At 39.0% G+C, this 19,026-nt stretch overlaps 1 protein-coding gene across 1 annotated transcript in view; it reads right to left on the bottom strand.

Annotated features, from left to right (window-relative positions):
* The window catches only part of SPEF2 (sperm flagellar 2), a 184,048-nt gene that overhangs the window by 55,873 nt on the left and 109,149 nt on the right, over nt 1-19,026 (bottom strand). Inside the window, exons 22-24 of the mRNA XM_062211927.1 lie at nt 13,462-13,599; nt 7,872-8,023; nt 3,517-3,697 (exon numbers count right to left, since the gene is read on the bottom strand). Of these exons, the coding sequence (XP_062067911.1) occupies nt 3,517-3,697; nt 7,872-8,023; nt 13,462-13,599 (471 nt within the window). The remainder of the gene's footprint in view (nt 1-3,516; nt 3,698-7,871; nt 8,024-13,461; nt 13,600-19,026) is intronic.

Genomic DNA, 19,026 nt, shown 5'->3' with positions numbered 1-19,026 from the left:
GAAATCTGTATACCTTAAATAAAATAATAAAAAAAAAGAATAGTTAAAATCCAAAAGGCAGAGAGTAACAAATGCTTTCAAGGATGTGGAGAGAGGGTAACACTTAGACACTGTGGGTGGGAATGTAAATTATCCCAGCCACTGTATGGAAATTTCTGAAAAATCTAGAAATAGATTTGTCATATAATCCAGCAATCCCACTTCTCAGTAAATACCCAAAAGGCAGGACCATATTGTATCAAAGAGATACCTACACCACCATATTTACAGGAGCACTGTTCATTATAGCCAAAATGTGTAATCAACCAAGGTGTCCATCATCAGATGAATGAATAAAGAATATGTGGCATATATACATAATGGAATGTTATTTAGTTATTAAAATAGCTATTTTGTAGCAACTCATCCATAAAGACAATGAGATTCTACCATTTGCAGCAAAATGGATGCAACTGGAGGATAGCATGTTGAGTAAAACAAGTGGGATGCAGAAAGACAAATGCTGCATGTTCTCCCTTATATGTGGAAGCTAAAATTAAAAAAAAAAAGAAAAGAAAAAAGCAGAAACAAGAACAAAAGAAATTACTGAGTGTATTAGTATTGCTGTAAATATAACTTTGTCAAAATTTGTTTTTATGATGGTCAAACTAATGATTAAGAATGTTATGTTATGATAGTTTTATGATCTTTGATTACTTTGAAATTTAATGTGTATGGGGGAAATTCTCATTTTTCCATTTGATTATTGTTCACAGCCTTTGCCTATGTGTACACTAAACTATGGTGTTTTTGCTTTTTATTTATTGAACTCTATTCCCTGGTACATTAAGCCTCTGAATGAAATATATATTAAAGATATGCTATCTCAAAAGTGAGGGGGAGAAGGGAGAAAGGGAGAGGGAGTAGGGGTAGGAGGGAGAGAAAAGGAGGTATGAGGGAGAAAGGGAGTATTCTCATATTCTAGGAATTGCATCTATGAAATATATTGACACTCTTAAAGACTGAAAGACTTAATATAAAATTAAAAAAATTTTTTTACAGGCAGAGTGGATAGTGAGAGAGAGAGACAGAGAGAAAGGTAAAATTTAAATTTTTTAAAAAAGTCAAAAACTCAATAAGAACAAAAAAAACAAAGAGCACAAGGAACCATAAGGATCTTGACAGATGACAAGATGGGAAGACTTGCTCATCTAGGCAATAAATGAATGGTCTGATATTGGTGTGGTATTAGTACAAAGACAATAAATAGAGGAATGCAACAGACCCATACACGCATGGCCATTTAATTTATGACAAAACTGATCATGCAGTGAAATGGGGGGGAGGAAGATTTCACATTACGTGTGAGAGCTGAAATGTTGTCTATACACTGACAATACAGCTGTCTACTGACATTGAAGATAACACATACTCCTACTTATATACTCAATAGTTATAAATGCATATGGGCACCAGTGGAAACATACAAGTTTTCTCATAGAGCAGTATTTTGTAATGGCACCAATTACAAATTAATATGTGTATCAATAATGAACTGGCTAAATAAACTCTGATGGGAGTGGGTATTTGGCACAGTGGTGAAGTTACTGCTTAGGGGCTGGCATTCCATATCATATTCCTTGGGTTAAAGTCCCAACCCTGCTTCCTCTTAATGCGCACTCTGTGTGGGAGCACGTGATGACTCAAGTACTCGGGTGCCTGCCATGTTTGTGGGAGACATAGATTTGCTTTGGCCTGGCTTTGCCCTAGCTCTTGTTGGTATTTGAGGAGTGAACTAAGGGATGGAAAATCTCTTTCCTTCTGCTTTTCAAATAAAATAAATAAATGAATAAACCTAATATATATATATATATATATATATATATATATATAAAACAGAACACTTTATAGCAACTGAAATGAACAGACTACAGATATAAACAACATGGGGTGAATCTCACAAATAATGCTGAGCGAAAGAAGACATAGAAAGATAAAAGGCATGAGTCCATTATTCTAAAATTCAAAAGCATACAAACCTACATGCATTGTTTAGAGATATGGACTTAGGAAATAAAGATCTTTTTTAAAAGGATCAAGAAATGATTTCTACAAGGCAAGATGGCAGACCCAGTTAGTGAGGAGGAAGGAGGTTAGGATTGGGAATGGGCACAGAAAGGAGTTGCAGGTGAGGAGCTGGTTCCATTTCCCACATGGTGTAGTGGTGATATGAGTATTTACTTTAGGTGGTCTCATGATGCCATATTATTTTAATTTTGTGAACTTTCCTTATGTGTGTCAAAATCCACACTAAAATGTTTTTCAAAAGAAGCAAGACAATGAGAGGGTTTACAATTATTTCTAAGATGAAGAAAAAAAAGAAGTAAGGAGAATGAGAGAGAGAGAGAGAGAGAGAGAGAGAGAGAGAGAGAGAGAGAATGAGAATGAAAAGAAAGGATATCCTGGGACTTCCTTGCAAGAAGTTCAGAAATAAAGTAGCCTGGAGGCATGGAGGCCGAGAAGGGATTTGGAAAATGCCCCATGAGAAATTTTGTTTGCTGCTGAAGTTTCCCTTCTACGTCTTTCACAAAATCTTTTTGGAAAGTTGACACTGCCTTCTGTTTGAATGGGATATTTCAAATAATAATTCAAAAATAATAATTATCATTATAATAATTTAAATAAATAATTCAAAGAAGGCTTGGCATAAAATGAAAACTGTTATCTTATTGGTGGACCCAGGACTCAGTGGATGAGGGACAGCAGTCATCTGAGTTGAAGTCTCAGTGTGTTTTCTGTATGGTGGGAGGTCTCTGGATGAAAGTTTCCTTTCCCTTTTAATTTGAAAGGATAGGAATTTTAAAGTCATGTAGACAAATTTCATTTTGTTTCTTAGCCTTTGTGAACCTTCGTTTTCTACTGCAAAGAAGATAATAACACTGACCCAACAAGTGACTTAGGAAGCATGTCTAGCACAAAGGTTGTAAATTAGAGACCTATAGGCCAGAAGTGTGTTTTGCTTGGCTCTATAGAATATTTTTGAGTTTGATTTCACTCTCACAAGCTAAAATCAGCAGTTTCGAATAAAAATCGAAATTTCTCTTTTTTTCTTAGAACACTGGAAAAATATGGCCACTCCGGGCTTCATTCATGGATGACAAAATTGGCCTTGTTAGAGTAGCAAGTGCCTATCACCAAGGGCGTGATTTACACTTAGTGACAGTCCCAGCCCTCTCACTGCCTGATACTTCACCTACCTCTCTCTGACAGGCCTGTTAGACTCCTGGACTTGGAACCCTGGCCCAGCCCAGAAAATAATAGCTTGATATTGGCTCACTCTTTCATGATCTCAAATAGTTATTGAATGAATGATTAATTTTACCTCTATTTATTTCAGAAAAAAAAGTCTGCTTGAAGGCATAATTTTATAGAATGTTCGCGAACATTGTATGTAATTTCTACACATAGTATATTAGCAAACTTCACATTTAATGATTGGGTATTACTGAAAATAACTGTAGTAATAACATTGCTTACCATGTTAGATATCGCTAAGGAAGCCTGCTGCCAGGTGTCCATTACCAACCTCTCATCTGCCTCAAAGTTTGTCTGCACGTTTTCTAGTGAGTAATCAATCTTGCCTTTCAGTATTGCTTTTAATTTTGGTCTGGGCACGCCTGTTTCTGGAGAAATGGATATTCGAGGAACCAGAGGAATTCTTTGGAAAATAAGCAAACAAAAGAAATACAAAGACTTTATTCACTAGAATTCTATTTTTATACCCATGTCACTTTGTGAATTTTGTTGTCTTTCATCTCAATATTCAAAGTTTTCCTGGAAGAATTCCTTTAATGGGGATAAGCTTATAAAAGACTGTATTCAAATTTTTATGGTCTAGGAAGTTTTGTTAATAAGAGAAAACTCCAACCCTTCCTGCCCCTGCGGAGAAAAAACAAAACAAACAAACAAAAAAGAAACCACAGGACATCCTTCATGAGTTTACTTCTCAGTAATTATTAAGAGGAGGATTTAACAGTGATGATTATGAATAACTGCAATTTTGAAATTTATACAGAACATACACTTCCACTGAGGGGTAAACCAGTCAAGAAAAAGCAAACCAATTGGAATAGGGCATCCTGAAGTAGACAGTTCAAAAGTAGGATATGACAAAGTGAGTCTGAAAGCAGCTATATCATGTGGAGGCAACAAGGTTTTGGTGATGGGTTGGATCTACCTCTTGTAGCCCTCCCCTCTCTTGAACCAGGACAGTGAAGATCTCTTTTTAAGGGCTATTGGAACGCAGAATTAAGCTCTCTCTGCCTTCTCTCAACCATATTGCTGTCTGTATGCAGAAATTTTAGATCTGCCCTAGAAATATTCTGATGTGGAAGGATCCCAGAATCTCAAAGGTTAACTAAAGCAGGGAGAAATTCACAAGGCAGAATTTTTACTGTTACTGGACTCTTCCTTTGGTGACAGAATTGCAAAGGGTTTTTCAGCTTAGAGAGGGAATGGGGAGGGAGTAACTCCAAGGATGTCATTGGTGAAACCTGAGGAAGAAAGTCAAGCATTTTGATTTGTAGACTCAAGTGGCTGGAGAACAAAACAGTGATTCAGAAATATAATTGCAAACTTCAATAAACAGGTATTATTTTGAAGCATCACCTGAAAAGTTTCTTAGATTTAAAACTCATTCTTACTGTGCTGGAAATTCTACAATGCATTGAGGATCTACTACTCTTCTACTTCTAACTTAAATTACATTTTAATAGTCAAATAAGGCTAAGACACTGCCAGTTCAGTTCAGCTGTGATTCGTGTCCAATAAATTAAGGGCATTTCATACAATGCAACATGCATTTCTGAAACCTTGCTATGCAGGACAGCAGTGGAGGCCTATCTTTTAGAAAAAGAATATGAGTTTAGAATTCATTTAATGGAAAAACTCAGTCTAGATCATTCTGTTGCTATCAGTATATATGAACTTAGGAACGTTACCTGACTTTCTGAGACTCTGTTACTCCTAGAATAATATAATAACATTATGATTAATAATATTCATTATCAATTAAGTATTAGTTACTGCTATTAATATGGATACTACTATGAATCACATCACTTTTATTATAAGTTGCTGGGATGAATAAAACAGACAAGCTATATGAAAATGTTTAATTTTGTGCTTGTCCTTATATATGTTACAAAGGGTGGGGTGAATTGGTTGGTTGGTTGATTGACTGATAGTCCCAGTAGATAGCCACAGGAGTGATTTGAGGCTGAGATTGGGGTAGAGCTGTTTTGCAGAAAATAACTTGCTGTTCTTTGCCAGTCTCACTCTACTAAGGAACATGAATAGCATCTCTATTATGTCTGACTTGCTATTTTGTGCTAAGAACAGAATGCACTGCTACTCTGGGCACTGAAACTTGGCCTCTTTGGTTGGCTCTGATGGTTTATATTGACTTTGGAAATTTTTATTCTTTTCAACTTCAAAGCTCTCCTTCAGTGGCTGGCTGAACACTTCTCTGTTATTTGTATTTAAAGGAGAGTACGCATTTTGCCTCTTGTGTACATACACATGGGCCTGATAGGGATATGATAGGTACTGCATAACCCTGCAGCATTAAGGTCATCTCAAATACTTTTTTGTAACAAGAGAGAGTAAAACAAACCAAGAAAGAATGTGTAAGACTCACAATTAAAATACTGAATAGAAATAATAATATTCAACATTTATTGAGGGCTGTTGGGACTAGCTTGCAAGTCTACTGATGCCCAGACATGGTACCAAATGCTTTTAGATTTTATTTTCTGTAATCTTAATAGAAAAATCCTACTTTACACATACAGAACTGAAGCTTAGAAGAACTGGAGTGACTTGACTTGAAAAATTATCTCATTAGGACAGTGCCGTGGCTTAACAGGCTAATCCTCCACCTTGTGGCACCGGCACACTGGGTTCTAGTCCCGGTTGGGGCACTGGATTCTGTCCCGGTTGCCCCTCTTCCAGGCCAGCTCTCTGCTATGGCCCGGGAAGGCAGTGGAGGATGGCCCAAGTCCTTGGGCCCTGCACCCGCATGGGAGACCGGGAGAAGCACCTGGCTCCTGGCTTCGGATCAGCGCGATGCGCCAGCCGCAGCGGCCATTGGAGGGTGAACCAACAGCAAAAAGGAAGACCTTTCTCTCTGTCTCTCTCACTATCCACTCTGCCTGTCAAAAAAACAAAAAATTATCTCGTTACCTACATTACCTACATGTAGTTATTATAAATGACAGACTGACAATTCAAACCAGATCTGCCTGACTTCAAAATAAATTCATTACCCTACACTTAGTTTGTGCAACTCTGGCACCCCATTGAATGAGCAGGCTTGTAACACAACAAATATAGTACTTTCAAGTACTATACACAAGTCATCTCCTTAGGTATTTAAATTTAACATTCATGCCTATATATTATTTTTAAAATCTAACTTCTTACTTTCCCCTTCTCTTTATATTTATAGTTTTTGTTTTCTCAATATCTTATTATTGGTATTGACAAAATAATATTTTAATTCCTCATTTTAGTTTATTAATTTACTTTTAATCAACTCATTTAATTTTAAGGACTTTAATTCTATTTCTAATCACTTCAATTTATTTTAATTCTTACTTCTAGCTCCTTGATGTTTGCTAGTTGGAATCTACATCACAGGAATTACTATCAATCCCAACATCATTTATTGAAGAGATTTTTCTTTTTTTAAAGAAATTTCTTTTTAAAAAATTATTTATTTATTCGAAAGATGGAGTTATGGAGAGAAAGAGAGAGATGGATAGTGGTCATAGGGAGGTAGAAAGAGATATTTTTCATCTGCTGGTTCACTCCCCAAATGGATGCAACAGCTGGGGCTGAGCCAGGCCAAAATCAGGAGCTTCATCCAGTCTCCCAGCTGGGTGGCAGGGGCACAATCACCTGGGCCATCTTCTACCACTTTCCCAGGCACAGCAGGGAGCTGGATTGGAAGTGGAGCAGCCAGGACTTGAACTGGCACCCATATGGGACTCCTGTCTTGCAGGTGGCAGCTTAACCTGCCATGCTACAATACTGGCTCGAAGACATTTTTCTATGTGTCCATAGTTCTCAGGTCAGGGTTTGGCATCTTGCCCTTTCCCATCCCCTGCCCATTATATCTACAGAAACATTTATTTAGAAATTTTCATATTGTGCAGTATTTGTTTAGCTGAAAATGGAGTTTTTCTCCCACCCTAATTTTGAAGAAAATCCCAGAAAACCTATAAGTACAAGTTAATTTGGTAACAGGGATCTGATGTTAGACTAATAATAAAGTTTTTCAGGCTACTGAGTTCATAATCACATATGATTGAGGAGTCACTGGTTCTCAATTTCCTCACCTATAAGACTCATAACCCCTTTCATGGTCTTAACTCTCCGTTTACATGTGCTTAGCATCTCTCTCTCTCTCTCTCTCTCTCTCTCTCTCTCTCTCTCTCTCTCTCACACACACACACACACACACACACACACCTGCTTGGGTTCTTTCATAAAAATGAATGAGGTTGAGAATCCTCAGAAATTCTAGGGGCTGAAAGTGTGTCAGAATTTTTATGTACCACACATTCCCTAAATCCCCGGCAGAACGACACATAATATCTCTGCAGCAAAATGAGTAAAGATTCACTATAAATGGGATATATAATACATACTAGTCTTAAAGCAGTAACACACCAAGGTTAGAAAAAAAATAACGTTCAGTTTTTAGAGCTTTTATGAAGTTCAGATTTGCAGATAAAGTATGATTTTTTATTAGTGGTGAACAATTTAAAATCACGAAGCTTTACCTTCAAAACGATTACAGTGTAACATGATAGCCTAGCCTTCCTTACCTAAGCTGGTTTTCCGAAATGTCTTTACTATCCAGTCGGATCAACGGGATTCGAGTAAATCTCTTGCTGTCATCTATTGGGATTTTGTGTTCCATTGCCCTGTAATAATCTTGCAGGAGTCTCTTTGTATCTTGGAAACGGTTCAGTTCTGCCTATAACAGAAAATGAGAATGTTAATACCCTAGAACGAACAAGATGCTGTGTACATAATTCCCGTATAAGAATCTGTGAGTGATATCTTTAAAACATTAAGGCTGAAATTAATTTTCTGGAAATTAAGAAAGCATGGACTGTGAGTATATATCTAAAATCTATATTTAGGGAGCACATTCCACTGAACAAGGTCTTCATATTGTAACAAATGGTTACGATAGATGGGATGTTTCAAGTAGTGCATGTCAGTCATTTCTTTGATAGTAGAGATGCTTTCTGTGTCTTAGATTCAACCAACCAACACGTCGACAAACATCTGAGTGTTGCTTCCAGCATAGCTGACATGTAAATTGATTTGGGAGATGCCAGACTATTATACACACAAATAGAAGTAAAAAAACAATGCTGGGTTCTGATCATCTAGGACAGTTTAAACCAGTTGTGGAAAAATTACAAATGGTACCATAAAGAGATAATAATAGTTCTCTTTCTGCAGTCTCCCTTCTTGTACGGTCAGACGGTAACTCCTCCGTTGCACACATTCCCTTGAGGGAAATGGAGCAGCACAGAGGGGTCTATGGTAAGGTGAGTCTCATTTATCCACATGTAGTGACTCCCTGTCAGCGTGTGAGATCCTGTGCAGTACACAGTAGCACAGATGTACGCGGTGAGTTCCACTCATTCTCTCATTAGGTATTAGACCATGTGGTCTCTGTTTGCTTCTCTTGGATGTTATAAACCTGACCTCCACACTTTGCTTTAGTTAGTGAGGTTGCCTCAGCCAGCACCCGAGGGCCCACACATTGAAGCTTTTATGCAGATGTATCCCACCATTCTAGTTAATTGCAGAAAAGCATGTTAGGGAAAAAAAAACAAAACAAAACAAGAAAACCCATTGATCTAGTATTCAAAGCCTTTGGCTGAATCTAACCCAAGGTCTTATGGAGAGATTCCTACACTTATTAAGCAATTCTGTTGCCATTTATCTCATGGAACATTAAGAAAAAGTCTTACAATACTACAGTCATTGTTTGAAACAAATAAATATCTGTGTTTCCATTACGGTCTGCAACAAAAGACAAGGACTTTTTTGGACAAGTTTGTTTTTGACATAAGAAAGGGTAAGATGAATTGTTCCTGAAAAGATGTTCTCTGCATTATTTAACTTTTTTGTCTAAACAACTGAAACAGGCAGAATTTCATTTGGTTAATTTGAATCTATGTTATAAAATAAAGTTACCACGTACATATTGTTTTAAATTATGGAAGATGTTTTAAACAGCTTCCTTGGATTTTAAGCATAAATATACATTTAGGAAACGCCTCAAATAGCATTTTGAAATGGCCAGGAGAACTAAACCTTTTTTCTCTTTACTTGCAAAGAATTCAAATTGAGTTTTAAAATATGTGTAGACTAAGCTCACAGTTTGACAGCAAGTGTTTGCACAGTCATGCTTGGGTTTGGTAAAAGTACAGAGTAAATGAGCCTTGTAAATTATACTCATGAAAGTTTGCATGCTACCATATTTATAATGAATGGATGTAACTGTAAATTCAATTTGTACAAACTGCATACTGACAAATAACCTTGGAGTATTAAAGAAAAATGTTGAGGGGTTATAAAAATTACCATCAAACCCTAACATTATATTATTTGATAAATAAATGTAGAGATCAGGAAAATATTTCCTCTGTCATGCAGAGAGCTAAACTATTTATGTAGCAGAGCCTATTTTATATACTTGATACTTGGCACCATGCTGCTATCTATGTCTTCAGTTTATTTTATTACGATGTTGATCGTATATAAAAAAAGCTAACTGATTTTAAGGGGCATCATTTGAACCCAGGTCTCCCACTCTTGAATTGCAGGACATGGGGCTAATCATTTGCCTGTGTTTACTTCAGTTTTCTCATCTGTGGATTGGGGGTACAGAACAGGGTCATTGTGAAGGTTGAATGTGTTCTACCTAAAAGTTCTTAGAACAGTGCCCGGCATGCACATCATAAGGACTTAATGCAACTTTTTGCTTTTATTTACTGCTTTTTATCTTCTGTTATTCTAGTAGTTGTTAGATGTCTGTTCAGTTTCTCGGCCTGAGAGCTGTGAGTCTGGGCATTGCTGAAATGTACGAGTCATATTGTTTTCAAAAGGCGTGCACTGCTCAGACTCAAGACACAGGCTAACAAACATCCTCTATTCCCTTTGCCTTCACGATTGGACTTCAGCTATTTCTGCCATAAGCTTTCGACACATCTTTCCCAACACTCCATCTCTGCTTGTCCAAACTGATGTTCTGGGAATGCTACCCCGGCTGGTTTTGGCTGCTTGGGAGCCTCACTCTAATCCTTCGTACAAGCCATGCCTTGTGGACCTGAATGTCCTCCTGTCTATGACCTGGGTCTGTCCTCAGAGTTAGGTGAATTGTTTCTCATTCCATTTTTTCTTCTCAACCACCTACATGGGTCTGTGTTGTTCTGGTACCCTGACTTCTCTAATCCTCCACCTGGATCCCAGAGCTACTGTAGTTTTCCCCCTTTCCATGGGAATGTGTTCCAAGACCATCAGCGGATGCCTGAAAATGCAGATGGTACCAACCGTATTTATCCTGTTTTTTCATACACACACACACACATATGTGTATATAACTCTTCGAATTTTTGTACCAAAGAGTGACTCACATCTTGGGCAGGATGCTACAAAGATTTCATCACCATACTCACAACTGTTCATAATTTAAAACTCATAAATTGTTTATTTCTGGAATTTTCCAATTAATGTTTTGAAATCCTGGTTGACCATGGGTAACTGAAACCATATAGAACAAAACTATGAATAAAGGGGGACTACTGAAATAAATGAGGCCACTTCACTTCTGCTTGTCCAGTTTCTTGTGTTTTATAGGCCTCTCATGGTCCAGTCTGCCCCTGCACCATGGGCTTTCCAAATGTTAGTAAAATGGTGCCATCTTACCTGTGGTACCATCTCAGGCTCTGGCCCCCATTGCCAGCCTGGCTTACTAGATGTCAGGTGACCAAATGGCCCAATCACAAGTGCCAGCTCCACCCCGACCCTAACGGGATTCGCTGCTCCCACTTCCCTACCCCTGCAAGAGTATAACAGGACCTGCTTACCGCACATGCTCGCTCTCTCTCTCTCTCTCTCTCTCCCTCTCTTTCTTTTTTCTTTGCCCTTTTCCCTCCAGCCTGTCGGGTTTCCCCCATCTGACAATAAACCTCTCCCTTAACTCCAGTGTTTGTTGTGTTTTGTGGTGGCCTTACATTGGTGCCATTTTGATGTTAATGTCAAAACATAGCTGTCCTTATGGGCATTGTCTACCTCACAGAAAAACCACTATCACTGGGACTATAGACTTCTAGTTTAGGCCACCAAGGGTTATAGAGATGGGATTGAGCACCCCTTGACTTGCATCCTCTGGTCTGCTTTAACAAAAACCAGGAGGAAGAGAAGCTAGGCCGAGAGGCAATGTAGAGATAGGTGGCAGCCAATTAATGGCTGCTTTACACAGCAATCTGCCATCAAGCAGACACAACAGGCCAGTTCACTGCATTGGTTTTCGATGTGAAAAGCCAGGGCTTCACCGGAAGTCAGCTTATGAAGCGCCCTGGCAGCTATGCCAGCCAAGAGTTAGGTCACTGGAAATGGAACTTCCCTGGAGTCGAAGGACTTCAGATTGGAGCCACAGGCCTTGTTGGCCCCAGTGCCACCGGGTCCTTTGGGTTTGCTTCTCTTGCAGCCCCTCTCCATGCCATTCTGGCTGGAGGTCTTTGACTCTAATAAATCTTGCTTTTCAACCTTTCAATCTCACTTTTATCTTTGCCTTGTCCACTTGGAAATTCTTCGTTCATGTGAGACAAAGAACTAAGGTAATAATTTCTCTGCAGCCATTTTCCTGTAACACCTTTTAAAAGTTGGAAGTACTAAGATTCATTGGTCACTTGTTGAAGAAGCATTTATTATTGAACACCTACTATGTATTAGCTCTAGGGGTTGCCAGACCAATACTCTCATTTCCTGCACTATCTCCCAAGGTTTGTTAATCAACTGAAGACTAGAAAGGGATCTTTTTCCATTCTGTCTCTACTGCTATTTTCTTAGGGAAAATACATAGTCCTAGCTTTACCAAGACAGCCTTAATATTCTCCAAAGCTTGAATAAGTTTTAATTTTTTTCAACTTAATTTTTTATTTTTTTATTTTTATTTTTTAAAAGATTTTACTTTTTCATTTGAGAGGCAGAGTTACAGACAGATAGAGGGAGAGACAGAGAGAAAGATCTTCCATCCACTGGTTCACTCCCCAAATGGTCACAACTGCTAGAGCTGAGCTGATCCGAAGCCAGGAGCCAAGAGCTTCTTCCGGGTATCTCATGCAGGTTCAGGGGCTCAAGGACTTGGGGTATCTTCCGCTGTTCTCCTAGGCCATAGGCTGAGTGCTAGATGGGAAGAGGAGCAGCTGGGATAGGAACCAGTGCCCTTATGGGATGCCAGTGCCACAGGTAGAGGCTTAGCCTACTTGGCACAGCACTTACATTATAATCAAAGGCTTCATGGCTAGTCCCTCACTTCTCTTTTCTTAGAGAATTTACTTCCTTTCTCTTTCCTTTAAGATGCAAATTTTAAAGGCCTTGGGCCAGTTTTAAAACCCAGGAATTTTCTTAAGGACCTGAGAACCATGTCTTTGAAATGTACTGAGAAATTGGGTAGGACAGTGCCTGCATTTCCCAGCTCCTGTGTGAAGGTAGGTACCTAACTTCAGTGAGTGACTTGCGCCAAGTTGTAAAACTCTCTTCTGGAATGAAGATAGTAGAAAGTTTACTTTTCCTTTGGAGAAGGCCAAGTAGCAAACATAGATGACCTTTGACCCCACCTCCTCCACCCAGCCCAGTTCCAGCTCTTTGTTTGGGCAGGGCTAGGTATGCAAGACCTGGCCTGTGCTCTCTTCCTTGTGTTAGTATAGCCTTATCTTGTCCCGTGTGAATTTCTGGTTTAATAGACCACAAATATAAGTTAATTATTGTCCTGTGAACGGTCTGGTTTTCCACCCAGTATTGAAAAATGTTTGATTTTCAGGAGTCAAATGCCTGCCGGGCCGGGCCTGATCTAGCCCGTGCTTTGTGGCAGGGCTGCTTTTCTGGTGGTGGGCCACTTCGGGAGTCTGCTTGGAAAGGTTGAGCAGACAGGACGAATCCGATGTGCACACTGTCTCTGCCGTCCCCCTCCACTAGCAGAGCTGGTGGACAGCTGCTTGGGGCGCTCCCTGTGAGGGAGACGGGCCTGGACTAGAATGATTTATTTTAAGCTAATTTTCTTGGCTGCTTGGAGCTCATACCAGCCAGAGTGCTATCAGCCAATGATCCCAGAAGAGTGTGTTGCGTGAGGGATGCTGGTGTGGCATCGCGACTGGCTGCTCTCACCTGCATCAGTGAGAAGAAGTGGTTCATTGTGATTCCAAGGGAGTCCTGCAGCCAGCTTTCGTTAATGATATCCAGCCGTTCCTGCTCAGCCTCATCCTTCCGGGCATCACAAATGTCCCACAGGCGGTCTCGTAAATCCTGAACACAAGTGGAATCCGCATGGTCACGCTTCAGAGTCACGGCTAGAATTACCTGCACACAGTAAAACTCGAACCTGGTGCCTCTCTCAGAAAATGTCCCGAAAGAAAATTTAGACCCACTGTACTCATGTGTGACATTTGTTCACTTGGCCAGTATTTAGTTTGCTTGCACTCTGTCAGGCCCTTGCTTTTCTAAGACTCATACACTACACCAAATGTCCTTGTCTGGCTCAAATCCCTTTCATTCACTTCATCCACACAGACCTATGACCTGCGTATTTTACGTTTTCCTAGAAAAAATTGTTTGGTTGAGAAAGTCCCTTCAAGGAATTTTTTGGGAAATGAGTATTGTTTGTAGAAAAAAATACACAGCATATTTAAACCAAGGGTGGGCAAAGCCTTGCTAATTAATATCGCAGCTGGAACATGTCTTCACAAAATGTCTGAATTTAATGGAATATTCTAAAAATGATCTTTGTATTAAATAGCTAACAGTAAAGAAGTCTTTTAGGGACCCCAGCCCTGTCATTTGCCAGATCCTAAGCAGTAAGACGATAAACATAAATATAACAATGCATAACCCAATATTTATGTACATTAGTGATAGTTTAAAAATAAAAGAAATTATATTTGTACAATTTATATGTAAATACTGTGACGAGGCTGGCGCTGTGGAGCAGCGGGTTAACGCCCTGGCCTGAAGCACTGGCATCCCATATGAACGCCGGTTCAAGACCCGGCTGCTCCACTTCCAGTCCAGCTCTCAGCTGTGGCCTGAAAAAAGCAGTAGAAGATGGCCCAAGTCCTTGGGTCCCTGCACCCACATGGAGACCCAGAAGAAGATCCTGGCTCCTGGCTTCAGATCGGCACAGCTCCGGCCATTGTGGCCAATTGGGGAGTGAACCAGCAGATGGAAGACCTCTCTCTTTCTGCCTCTCCTCTCTCGTGTAACTCTGACTTTCAAATAAAAAAATAAATATTTTAAAAAAATATAATGACAGTAGTTACCATGTACTAAGCCCCCCCTCCCCTCCTTTAAGGTTTATTTATATTTGAAAGGCAGAGTTACAGAAAGAGAACAGAGGGAGAGATAGGGAGATAGATATGGATAGAGAGAGAGACCTTCCATCAGCTAATTCACTTCCCAAAAGGTAACAATGATGGGGGGCTGGGCCAACCTGAACCCAGGAGCCTGGAACTCCATCCTGGTGTTCCTGGGACGTGGGTGATAGGGGCCCATGTACTTGGGCCATCTTCCACTGCTTTTCCAGGTGTATTAGAAGGGAGCTGGGTATAACCAAGACTCCAGTTTGTGCCCATATGGGATGCTGACATTGCAAGTAGAGGCTTAACCCAGTATGCAACAATGCACATACTTATTGCCATTCTTATGTGTGTAGGTGAGTCACTATACTTATATCGACTCAGTTAATGCTTCACAACAACCTTGAGTAGGTACTATTATCTTCATCTTGCAAATGGGGAAACTGAGTCATGGAGAAGTTATTTTCCTAAAGTTTCACAGTGGGTAAGTGATAGAACTGGGGTATGAACTTTTGATCTTGAGTGGCATGTGCCATTCACTATATAATGTCTCAGTTACTTTCTAGGGATCATGCTACTTATGTTTTGAATATGTTATATACAATAAATTAGCTTGTATATATAAAGCACTTTGCACAACATTTTTTCAATGAACATAAACTATCATCTTATTTATAGCAATGGAATATTTAGTAAAAATATGCCATTAATGATTTATATTTGAGTACAGTCCAATAAGATTTGACAGTGTTCAAAACAATAATTCATTGAACATCTATGATGTGTTGGACATTACGTTAAGTGCTTTACATTCAACACATCCTAACTCCCACAATAGGTTGGTTTCTAATGAGACAACTGGGCACAGAGAGGGAAAATAACTTGCCTATGGTTTCAATCAGGTAGACCAGGGAATTACACTCAGGCAGTTTAATTCCAGTAACTACAGTGAGTTTTATTTCTGTTACCCTGTTCATGGAACATGTAGTGTTTGAATTCTCATATTAACATTTTGTTTTGTTACCATGTAGAGGCCGCACATAAAATAGAATATCACAAGTCATTTATATAGCAATATACTAAGTATTAGAACAAACCACCATTATTTGACATCTGATCTTGATAATTCCATGGTATTTCTACAAATAGTCTGTTGAGTGTCCACTGGTTTGTGATTATCAAATATTTATATTATTTTTAAAAGGTTTATTAATTTTATAGGCAGAGTAAACAGAAACAGATCTTCCATCCTCTGGTTCACTCTCCAAATAACTGCAATGATCAGGGCTGGCCCTGGCATAAAACAAGAGCCAGAAATCCCTCTGGGTCTCCTGCCTGGGTGGCAAGGCCCAAGCACTTGGCCATCTTCTGCTGCCTTCCCAGGCACATTAACAGGGAGCTGATCAGAAGCAGAGCAGATGGGGCTCTATCCAGTGCTCCAATATGGGATGCCAACATTGCAACTGGCCTATTTATATATTTTAAAATAACAGGACAGAACACAGCAGAGGAAAAAAGGTAAAAGCAGGTGTCTGGATTTCTTGCTTCTGGTTCTTTTTCTGTTACTGACTCACTGTGAAGCCTTTGCAAGGACCATCATCCTTGTTGCTCAGTTTTCTAATGGGCAAAATGAGGACAATGCACAAGTGATCTCTTTTATTAACTTCATAGGATTGGGATGAAAGACTCTAAGAACAAAGAATATTATTTGGGATTTTAAAATATTAAAACTGTAAGGGTTTATTAAGGCCTTACCCAGGGGCATGGCTAGTTTTCACACCCTGGCAAGAATTAGAGGATTACTAAATACTTCTGAATAATCAGAGGTGGATTGTATTTAAGAAAAATTCATGACTATTAATTAAGGTTGTACAATAAAGTCAAGAAAAATGTGCATTTTTACAAAGGTAAAGTAGGATCAAAAACTTGAATTTAGCTTGTATGGTGCTTACAAGAGGCTCAAATAAAATGAAATGACACAAACAGGTCAAATATAAAAACTTACACGAAGTGATGCAAAGAAAAAATAAAGCAATGTTCACAATACTGCCATTAGATAAGAGTTGAATTTAAAATAAAAAGTACTTTGGGGGCACACATGTTTATTTTATACTATAAACAGGTATAAAAAACAAAAAATATAACTTATTCTACTTTGGGCATCAAATAATGCTGCATTGAAGAAGCACTTTATTGGTGTCAGGCCACTTGGACATAGATCTCAACACTGACACTTACTATGCTGACTTCTTCATCCATAAAAACTGGAACATCACTAGCTCCTACCTCAGAGGCTTGTTGTTGGAATGGAGGCAGACAGCACTAGCATCCATTACATGCTCAGTGCTGACAATACAGTTATAGTGTATGATCAACAGAGGGCTTCATATGCTAAATATGTAAAGAGATCCTAAAAGTAAATAAGAAAAAGCACACTGCAACAGAAAAATGGGAAGAAATAATGAAGAAGTTTCAGGAAGAAGGAAATAGATGATCATTAAAATTAAGAATCAGAAATGCAAATGATAAGAAAATATTCATTTTTCACCCTCTACATAGGCAAAGATTAACAAAGAAGATAGAATTCAATATGTGAGGGGTTGGCGCTCTGGCACAGTGGGTTTACTCTATAATTTTCTTCAATATCAGGATGGTGCTCAACAAAATTCATTAACAGAAAATCTGTTAAATAAATTATGATATAGCCCATTAGTAATACCTTTAGTCATAAAAATATTATAGATGAATCTTCATTGGGAAAGAAAATACGTTTCACTGGTAAAAAATGCTAAAAAATAATATTCATACTGTGGTTACATTTTTATAAAAATACTATGGAAATTATGCAGATATGCACCAATGTAATGATAAAAATTAACTATTGGCAGTGGGATTATGAATTTATCATTTTAAATTTTGTCTCCTTTGATTATCTAATTTATCTACAACAAACAGAGGGTGCTTTTGGATTTAGAAAAAAATCACAAATAAGGCATTTCAATGTCAAAATCTCAACATGTCTATGTTACTCGAGTAATAAGTAGGAGAAAGAAATCTACAGGAAGGTGGCTCAGGTCAGCTTATGGATGAGTAGAAAAGAGAAAGAAAAGACAGAAAAACTAGTTTTAGAATTTACTCAGTTATAATCATTGGTAGAGGAAGCCAAGAACAGGTAATACAATCAGTTTTACCAGGACATTTGAATACCTCTTGAGTTAAACACTTCAGCACCTGCCTCCATCACTCAAATCAGAATGACACTTTATCTCTATTACAAGAGCATCCCAACTGGTTTCCTAACTGCTCTTCCTGATGGTCTCCCTGCTATTTTTAAAACACTATAATTTTTTGTTTTTTGAAATGAGAAGCCAACACAGCCCATACTACTCAGATAAATATCAAATTGTAATAATGGCCTCCAAGTTTTAAAGTAACCCGATTTCCAAGATCTCTCTCATCTTATCACCAGCCCTCCTGCCTGTCCACACTCCGCTGCAGCCACATTACGTTCTTCCCCCTACCAAGCAGCCTCCCCCTCCAGTGCCTTTGCCTGAGCTTTCCCCAGGCTTGCTACATGCTTTCTCCACACATCTCCATGGCTTACTCCATCGCTTGTGAACTGATCACTATCTCAGTAGGTCTTTCTACAGGCACCATGAAATGCTACATTAAATGTTTCTTTTCTTCTCTCATTGCTTTTTTGCTCACCACCCAACTCTTCTTGCAAATGACATATTCATTAAAGGTTTACTTGTTTGCTATTTACTGTCTCTTGGCCATCGACATGCAAACATTATGCGGTCATAGACTATTTTGCTCAATGGTGAATACCCAGCCCTTTGGATAATGGCAGGACCATGACAGATGCTCAAGAAATAATTACTGGATATATAAACAAGCTCTGGAGTAGAGCTTGACAATGTTTTCATTGCACAAATACATCCTGGGATAAAATCAGATTTGACTGTAGCCTAATTAAGGTAATGGCAGGGTACATCTCTGATGGAAGGGGGTGGGGGGTTGTCAATTTACACAGGGAAGGAAAAAGCTAAGAGACAGCACAGCCCCTTTCTAAAGCATCAAGATAATATAATTCACTCATGAATTTCTGAAAATCTTTATGTCTACTAACTGCCAGACATTGTGCTTACGGAGATAAAAGAGTGTGTAAAGCGGGACCAGCACTGTGGCATAGTGCATCAAGCTGCCACCTGTAGTGCTGACATCCCATATGGGTGCCGGTTCAAGACCTGGCTGCTCCACTTGTGATCCAGCTCTCTGCTATGGCCTGTGAAAGCAGCAGAAAATGGTCCAAGTGCTTGGGCCACTGCACCCACATGGGAGACCCAGAAGAATCTCCTGGCTCCTGGCTTCAGATCAG

This window comes from Lepus europaeus, chromosome 15, assembly GCF_033115175.1.
Source record: "Lepus europaeus isolate LE1 chromosome 15, mLepTim1.pri, whole genome shotgun sequence".
Classification (NCBI taxonomy): domain Eukaryota; kingdom Metazoa; phylum Chordata; class Mammalia; order Lagomorpha; family Leporidae; genus Lepus; species Lepus europaeus.
Note: the sequence above shows the minus strand (reverse complement) of the source record. Positions and strands in the feature narration are given on the sequence as shown.